General features: G+C 42.2%; 1 protein-coding gene across 2 annotated transcripts in view; it reads right to left on the minus strand.

Moving 5' to 3' along the window:
• The window catches only part of csmd2 (CUB and Sushi multiple domains 2), a 244,172-nt gene extending 235,778 nt beyond the window's left edge, over positions 1–8,394 (minus strand). For both annotated transcript variants that reach the window (XR_010914488.1, XM_067505569.1), the window contains exon 1: positions 7,520–8,394. Coding sequence is in view for 1 of the 2 variants with exons in the window: in XM_067505569.1 (XP_067361670.1) it covers positions 7,520–7,694 (175 nt within the window). In the remaining variant the exon portion in view is untranslated. The remainder of the gene's footprint in view (positions 1–7,519) is intronic.
• Positions 8,395–9,756: the final 1,362 nt, after the last annotated feature.

Consider the following 9,756-nt stretch of genomic DNA (forward strand, 5'->3'; position numbering starts at 1 on the left):
AAGCTGTCTTTGTGTTATTGCTCTTAAGTTCAGCTGTGAATCGTGTTGTGAATTAATAAATACTGCTTTCCAAGCAAGACAGTGTGGAGGAGTATTTTCACATGTACAACATCAGTGGTTTACTTACAAGCAGATTCCTCCTTACAATCTAAATCCAAGTGGAGAGGAACTCCAAGCCTGCTGATACATTTCTGTCAATATATAAGTGAGCCAGGTCTTTGTGAATGCTGCCCATAAAATGACATGAATGGGTCTCACCTTTGTTTTTCAGTGACTGAATGTTTTTCTAAGACAGTAAAAGGCACTGAGATACTGTATGCGAGTTCTTCTCTGTAATTTCTTTTCATATTGCTACATCCTCTTACCTCCACGCCCTTCTGTATGACAAGTTTAGCATAACTTGATTGCAAAAATTCACCAATATCATCAAACACACTGTAAGTTACATATTCCACCACTGTCCAAATTACTTGCAGGTTCACATTTTGGCACTCACGCACCCAACAACAAATGTTTGTAAAAATCGTACTCTAGAATAGAATAAAATCGTTTAGAATAGAATAATACTTTACTGATCCTTTACAGGAAATTGCGTTGTATGGCGGCCCACTAGAAACAAAAACATAGATATAAAAAAATAGAAACAAAATAACATGCAGAATTAGTGCAAATGAGCAGTGTAACATATGCAATGTGAAAAGGTTTGATGGCTGCTGGGAGGAAGGACTTCCTGCTACATTCAGTACTGCATTGTGGTGGAATAGTTCAGTGGCTGAAAGTGCTCTGCCAAAACACCTCCAGGTAGTGCAGTGGATGAGAATCGTTGCTTAGTATACAGTTCAGTTTCCTGAGCATCCTCAACTCAGCTGAATGCTGAACGTGGTCCAACTCAACCCCAATGGTGGAGCTCATTCTCTTTACCAGATTTTAGATTTTTAATTAGATTTTATTATCAGACATTTAAAAAAAACAAAAAACAAAACAAAAAAAAACTTTAAACAAAGACCATATCAGCACTGACTACAACCAGTACCAGTGTAGAACCACTGTATCCTAATAACCTGAGTTGTGCCATAAAAAGATCAAGGAAACACGTTTAAGATGTAAAAAAAAAAAAAGGATCTTACAAAGGTAGGGATGCACATGAGCTGCCTACACACACTCAGTGCCTTTCCCCACATGTCTTGTTCCCAGGGATACCACTGACAGATTGCCTATATGTTTAAGGAGAGAGAGGCACGAAAAGCAAAAGAAAAAAAAGACAAGGACAAGGGACAAGATATTTCATGTCTAGGATCTAATCTTCAATCTCTGGGATCACTGATATCTGATAAGAACCGTGTAAAGCAGGAAGCTAAAGAGCCCCTGCCTCCGCCTGCCTGTCTATGCAAGACAGACAGGGCATCTACATCTGTCTTTCACATTCTGTGTGGATCTACAGTAGCTGGAGCAAAACCCCATGTCTGATAACAACACAAAGTGGAGAATCTGTATCAAGATCTACACTTCTCAGTTACAGATTTGCTCCCATACCTTGTTCACAGAAGTGGAAGGTTTTAGGTTTTTAATGTGATTTGTCTTTATATTTTGTTATCCAGGGAATATTCACTTAGGACATGAAATACAGGATGTATGTGTCATAACGTGTCCTGTCTCATAGAAGGTGAACAGTAGTTACAGGAGATTGGAATTTGACCAGTACTTCCAAGCTAGTAGTGTATTCTACTAGGCAGTGAAAGGTAGATAAGAATCATTTCCTCTTTCAGTATCATTGTCCTTGGGCAATGCACTTTGTCATAACCTCCCTTGCCAACCCCAGAGGTTGTTTGTAACAGGGTGGAAAATGCTAAATTTTAGAACAGTGGATTTTAAATGAACTGTATGTTGTGCATGTGAAGCACATGAACTGCCAGAATAGAATAAACAGTGTTAGATTTGCATTCCCTCGATAAGCGAAGCAGCCAAAATATACATTTATTAATTTAGTGCCATGCTCAGGGACATGCATGAGTCATAGTTGAAAGAAATTAGTAAGCATCATTTATTTTCCATAGAGCTTTTCTCTGCTGCTGTTAGCTATAAACTATTGACTTTACAACCAGTGCCGCCAGATATATACATGTGTATGTATAATATTTATTTACAGAAAACCAGATCTGTCTAACTCAAATACTATTGTTTAAGATTTTATAGATGAGACAGGAAGAAAACAATTAAACCTTACTGAAAATGATTTCAATGTTCTCCATTATCTCACTGAGTGCCAGTTTAATCAAGAAATTCTGTAAAAGTGTGTATTTGATGATAAGTTCATAAGGTCTAATGGTCCAATTTGTGTTGTGTGTCCATAGTTCTCTCACTTTCTCTCTGTGTCTGTTTGTGTGTGTAAAAATGAAACTAGCGAATGGCTGCATAAATGTATTTAGAAATATACACTTTTTTTTTTTAATCTGCCAGAGTGCATGGATTAATGACTGTGTCTGTGTGTGTGAGTGTGTGTGTGCATGTGTCACTGGTGTGGCTGGGATCACTGTGATGGGGCACAGCGACAGAGCTCTGGCCATCTGGAGACAGATGACAGTGTGAATCACCAGAGAGGAGGGTGGAGAAAGAAACAAAGGGGATGGATGGAGGAAACATAAAGGAAGAAGGTACAAGGGACAGACGGACACAGAAGCAGGATGACGACACACATGGCAGGTAGGTGGGGAAATAAGAGTGTCATGAGGACAAACCATTTACATGGTCTGAAAGCTGTGCACACACACCCATGCACAGACACATGCTCACATAGTCTCACTCTGACTCTTTGAGCTTGCTAATGACCTGCTTGTCAACACTTTAGTCTAATCATCAACAGTGAATAGGGGTGGCAACTCACAGGCTCATCCAAACACACACACACACACACAATACACATATATGCCCACAAGCTTACTTACACGCTGTTAGTTGTTAAAAAGGGAGTCTGCTTGATGCCTGATAAGAAAATGAGCCCCCCAAATAGATCATTTACTAAAGAGAGGAAAATCACCCAGCACTCAAAAAGCAGAGAAACATAGAGCCCAGATTATCTCTCAGCTGGTGTAAGCTTATCACCCCTCAACTACAACAGTCATCTCCCCTCTCTGTTGCTTCTTTCATGCTGCACTGATGTTTTTTGCCACTTATTCAACCTCTTTAGAATCTCCATCTTGTGGCCAAACAACTTTCTCTCCACAGCCCTTCCTCCTTGAAGGGTAATAGGACTTCCAGGAGGTTGATTCAACATTTTTATCCATGTGATTAAGTGTGTTCACTAGATCACCAAACTAACTCGAGTTAAGTTAAATGTCAATATTAAATAGGCAACACAGTCCCTCCATGATGGTAATTCACCAAGGGAAGTTTGGGAAACCACATGGATATTTAAGTGAAGATCCTTAGCAGTGCCCAGCAAAAATTAGTAATGGCTGCAATATTTCCTACAGTGATTGACATGCTGCCATATATTCTCTAACAAAGGTATTTAATACAAAAATATTTAATAAAAAAAGCAATATGTTCTTTTGAATTAGGAGTCAAAAGTCTCTTTCTAGATCTTTCTAACATTGGAGAAATTGCAATATATAGAGCCAGCAAGCCCATCACTGAGGAGCTGCTCATGCTGAGGGGAGCTGTCCTTGGTGCCTTCAACCAATGGCAACTTCAGCTGGGCCTGCGTCGCTGTCCGAGGTTCTGAAAATGTTAGTGCATATAGAAACCGAATTAAACAAGTGGATTTCTCTAGAAAATTGTTCAATCTAGAATATTTGTATGCCCCAAAAATATGTGAATTATTGCCGTTAGGAACTGGATTTCAGGAAGGACACTAAATGTTTCTGCTGTTTATCAGCCCTGCACATTAGCTTGGAGGGATTTTTTCTTCCTTAAAAAACAGCTTGAATTTGGGATGTTGCCTGGCTTGCTTGCATTGACTGTCTGCTTCCAGCTCTTCCATGCATTTCTATAGGATTAAGGTTAAGACTTTGACTTAGCCATTCCAAAGTATTACATTTATTCTCCTTTAACCAGTCTTTACCAGAACAACTTGTGTGTTTAGGGTTGTTATCTTGCTCTATAATCCACTTTCTGTTGAACTTTAGTCCAGAGACATTTTCTTGTAGAATTTTCAACATTCATAGCTCTGATAATAATACCAAGCCAACCATGTCCGGAGGCAACAAAACAGCTCCAAATCATGATACTACCACTACCATGTTTCGCACAATGAATAAGATATTTAAGGTGGAATGGTCAGAGTGTGTTGTCCAGGCTAAAACGTCTACTTCGGTCTAATCCATCTACAGGACACTCTTCCAACAGTCTCCACATGTCCTTCAGCAAACTGTAGACACGCAGCAATGTTGTTTTTGGAGAGTAGTGGCCTTTTGAGTCTCCTTCTGATGGTGGACTTGTGAACATGTTACTCACTGCAAGAGATGCCTTACTTTCCTAGATATTAGCCTGGGGTTCCTTGTGCCAACCTGTATCATTACACACCCTGCTCTTGGTTTAATGTTTGTTGGTCAACCGCTCCTGGGAAGGGTATAGAGGATTATATACCCTAGATTATAGAGGTTCAGATAACACATTTCTCTCAGTACGTGAATAAACAGTAGTAGCACAAAGTGTTTTCTTCTTTGTTTAACTGAATTTCCGTATAGTTTTAGAACTTCTGGTCAGGTTAGGTGTCAAAAATGTATGTTACCAATTAAAATCATATAGTTGAGGTCCACTGCGTGGTTCTGAGCCCGAAGGACTTTAAATTAAAAATGTTCAAGTATGAGTTTTTCATTGTTTGTTTTATGAAACTTAAACATGACTTCATACCAAGTTTCTTTCTTGGTGTATCATGGTTCATGGTGTATCAGCCTGAAAACCCGTGCACACGCCGCCCACACGCACTGGCTCATTCCTTATCATCTAAACTTAGACACACACACACCCACACACCCACACACACACCCTGCTTCTTACTTTAGGAGCTTCATGACTGTGCGAATACAAGCAAATGTCAGTGAAAAAAAAAGATAAAAAGGAAAAGGGGCATCAAGCCTCACAGTCCTCATAACATTACTGCAAGTTGCATCATGAGCACAACGCGGTGCCTTTAGATAAAGGAGCGCGTTGTTGAGAGCAGAGGACGACGAAGCGTGATCTTGCGTGTAAATGGACGTGTTGAGCGACTGTCTCATGCGCCATTGACGAATGATCTAATACGGAGCGAGCAGGAGTTAAAAGGGGCTGTAACACAGAGTAGACAGACACGTCACCCCTGATGTATTCTCCCCCCGCTGCTTTTCCCCCACCTTCCCTACTTTTCCTCCTGGCGTTTCCATTAACTCCTCAGTAAGTTTAAATGAATAGCGGTAGATTACCGTATATTGAACGAGGGGTCTACCGGGACAGCTGGTTTTGATCCCATGGAGATAATTCTCCATTGTGCTTTCTTCAACGCCTCTTTGTTACATTTCATACAGCGTGGCCCTTGGGAATGATGATAAGGTTACAAAGGGGGTCTGGAGATTTTTAAAGTGAAGACAGTAGGCTGCAATAAAGGCACTGATGTTGGCCATCATGCAACAGCATGTATCACTCCTTGTTGGCCTTTGAACAGCCTTGCTTTGGTTTGATGAAGTATGTGGGTAGAGTAATGCCACGAACCCCGGGTCTCCTCTTCTCTCCGCTGCGCCTCTCAGCATAGTGTGAGGCTCTGGTGCCGCTCAATGGGAGGATGGGGCAACTGCTGGTGGCTGCAGCACCGAGGGACGCGCCAGACCACCCCATCGCCTGCGTGCGATATTCAGCCCCGTTTATCGACGTCGTTTAAAGTAAACGTAGTTACAGGAGAGAGGATAGATAGGCGAGCGTTCTCCTGCTCTTCGTAAATATGTGCAATAAGTTAGAGTCGCTTTACTGGCTCCAAAAGTAGACTCAGACAGGGAGAGAGTGGGCAATAAAAGGCTCCCCGGGCTCAAATAAAGCACGCAGCCACCTAAGAATATAACCGCAATGAGATTTACTCCACAGCCAAGTCCACAGAGAAGGAGCCGAGTGTGTGATAAATCCATCTGGGTGGTTGATTACACAAGTTTTGATCAAAAGTGGGTGACAAAGTGGGAGTTATATGGTGGGAGGCGGGAGAACTGAGGTTTCTGTTAAAGACTAATGCTCCAGTGTAAACCACACTTACACAGACGACAGGGCCTACTGTGCTTCGGTGATACTGAAAATGTGCCCATTTTCCACTCACTGGTGGATTCTGTGCTGTCCAACCAAAGGTATGAGTGGGCGAACACACAGCCATGACTCACTGTCAAATTCAGATTGTGGCCGTGGCAGTATTCTTGGCTTTTGCTAAAAATAGTACCCATTCTGTGGTGTGCAGCCAAGACAGTGATAAAACGCTTGGCTTTCTTTGCCAAACGACCTGCTCAGGATGGCAAAAAAATGTAAGAAAAAAAAAAAAACAACTACCAAAAAAAACCCATTGCGGATCTTGCCCGAAAAGCCCGGGCTCTAAATAACGCCACAACCTTTTCATAGTAACGAGGAAGCATATCCCCTAAAAAAAGCATAAACACGGATCAGTGACTCAGTCTGTCCTGTCACAAACACATTACGTGGAAGTAAATTAATAGTAATGATAATCTGTTGAATGCCCAGCTCCGGTTGCAAGATTTCCATTCGCAATTAATCAAAAACAGAAATCCAAGAGTCAGTTAATTAGGCCTACCAACTACACACATGCACGCGCGCACACACGGTCAAATACCCCCCCCCAAACACACACACACACACACACACACACACACACACACACACACACACACACACACACACACACACACACACTTATAAGAGGGGTGACCTGAACACAAAATGTTATTCACAGATGTTTACTTGGACAAGTGGAGAATATTGTGGGGTATCTTATGTAGAAAATCAACAACAGTCTCTCTCTCTCTCTCTCTCTCTCTCACACACACACACACGGAGACACACGCACACACACTTTTGGACTCTGAACAGCATAATAATCAGTCGCCTGCTTGACCACCTCAACAGATTTCCTCATCTGAGCAGCGCACTAACGTTGTCTCTTTACCTGTGAACACACACACACACACACGCCCGCGCGCTCATGTAAGTTAAACAACCCCACAACTCATTCCATCCATAAAAAAAAAATACCCTACACACACAATCCTTTAATGGAAGTCATCAGCAGAATCAATAATAGGCAGAAGCTCAGTTGGAATTCCCGAGGATGCGCTTGTCACCAAAATAGCCACCCAACCGAGCACCTCCTCCTATTAATAACTTTGGATGCTGGGACACCGACATCGCAGCCTGGTTCACCCTAAATGCGCCTTCAGGATGAGTGCGTGTTGCTGATGCTGATTTGCATTCAGTCAGGGATCGGAGAGGTGGGCGGTGGAGTGGGGGCAAGCCTGCTGCATTTTGCATGTCTTCAGCATTAAGGATGGGGACTTACCCTTTACTGTGGCGGCCAGTAGCCCCATGTATAAGAACAGCACCCGGCTCCAGTGGTGCGCCTGTACTCCCGCCTTCATCAGAGCAAAAAACCGTATTCCGTCCCCTCTCCTGCATGCGCATTCCGGTCTCCTCGCAAGTCCCGTTGCTCCGTCCCGATTTGAAGCGGCGGTCATGGCAGGGCTTTTCTCTGGTCTGACAGGCACGATAGTTCTCAGATAGTCAGAAAAGGGAGATTCACTCGGTGTCGGCGCTGAGAAAAATCCCAATGCATGGAGGAGGCTCGGATCTCGCAGCTGGACTGAACCATGTCATGCGGGGGCCGAGGGGTTCTGAGTCTGTGTCTGAGAAGATAGATTTCACACCTACAGGGGGGAGAAAGAGGGGAAGGCAAACTCAAAGGGGAGAGGGTGAATCGAGTGGTCACTGATCTACCCCGAAGGCGTAAAAAATCACGACAATCCCTGGTCCTCTCCACATATGTAATTGATATTATTAGACACACGTCAAAAGCCAGGAGATCCTTTCTTCAGTTAGTCCGGCAGCACTTGTTTGTCCTTCTCGTGAATTTATCCCCAATTAATGACAGCATTTGCAGTGTCGATAATCCACGTTTTAACTCGTCGTTAGACCGAGCTTTCAAATGAGCGAAATGCGAATGATGGAGAGCCACAAATCCGAATCCGAGAAAACCCAACAACGTTTTAAAACTTCTCGACCACCTTTGGAGAACGATCTTATCTTAAATAGAGAAATAGGAAAAAGCTTAACTATGTATTCCCAGTATAGCGGCGCTTGGCCACAGCGTCGTTCCGGATCTGTGCGACGCCAAGATTCAGACTGCAGACCTGCTCCTTCTCTGCGCGTCTCTCTCTCTCTTTCTCTCCCCCTCTCTCTCCCTCACCCTCCCTCTCTCTACTAGACTCAGTACCTCTACATTCTTATCCTATTCTCACGTTTTCCAAAGCATTTTGAGAAACATCTATTTCTATTCACAATACATTGATTTAAAAAATGGTTAATAATAATAATAATAAAAATAATGATGATAATAATAATAATAACAACCCTGTTCCAACCGGGTATGGAAAGCATTAGAGGCTAACAAAAAGGCCATTGCTTCCGTTCATTAAGACCAATCATCGGATTGCCCCGCAGTTTAACATAGATGTCCACTTCCTGCTCACTAAACGTGAAATTGATGCTTAACAGGCTGGAACCCTCGCCAATAAATTTGAATGTCGTTTCCACTTTTGCATATGACCAGCGTAATTAGTTTTCCGCAATGCGCCGTGCGTGACAACAGTCAAGGGAATGAAATGCGCTTTGGCCTCCAACCCTTACCTATATAATGGAGATCATAAATAGTCATGCTATCACTTGGCTGGACTGCTCCTGTCCCTCCTACTCAGGTTGTACTGGAACATGATCTTGCATCTGTTTCAAGAAATAGATCAGTCTTTTCTGCAGCCTCGTCTGTGATTGGAATAATCCACACAGGTAAATAACATAAAAGTCTACTAAGTTTTAGTTGTTGTCTGCACACTTCAGTGATGTGTGCATGTTTATAGGCCCAACATTAATTCTTTCAAAATTCTCTCTCTAACTGCTTCATAAAAGCAAATGTATGAATTTGTAAATAAACATTCCTTTACCTTTATGCTGTATGTGTATTTTTTAAATAATTGATCCACATATTATTCCATTATTTTTTTTTTGCACCCTAGGTGGGCCAGGAACCCTCATTTTGTAACTTCTTTGACTTTGATTTCCTGCCTAAATCTGAAACTTTAAAAAACAATAAGAAAAAATTCCCTTCTATATCAACCAATAACACTCTAGAATTGAAATGTAACATTCCCAAGTATTTCAGGAAGTGCCCTTCAAAAGATTAACATTCTAGAATTGTAACCTGTTGCCAGGATCAAGGATCAAAGATATTGTTTCCTTAGAAACACCAAACATTAAAAATAAAACTAATAAATACCATTTCAGGACTAACAGGCCCAAGCGTGTAAAACGACAGAGAAGAAATGCTGCTGCCTGAAGAGCAGTGGATGCAAATAACCCCAGATCATCTCACAAGTGCATTTGCACCATTTCCTCGCTCCATCTGGATTCATCCACAAGTGCCCATTGATTACTATGATCGCGTTTGCAAAAAGATCTGGGAGAGAGCAAATCAGTTTGAGGAGAGGTATCGCAGAGGTCAGAGTTCATCAGACAGGCCGCAGAATA

This window comes from Channa argus, chromosome 1 (genome assembly GCF_033026475.1).
Source record: "Channa argus isolate prfri chromosome 1, Channa argus male v1.0, whole genome shotgun sequence".
Classification (NCBI taxonomy): domain Eukaryota; kingdom Metazoa; phylum Chordata; class Actinopteri; order Anabantiformes; family Channidae; genus Channa; species Channa argus.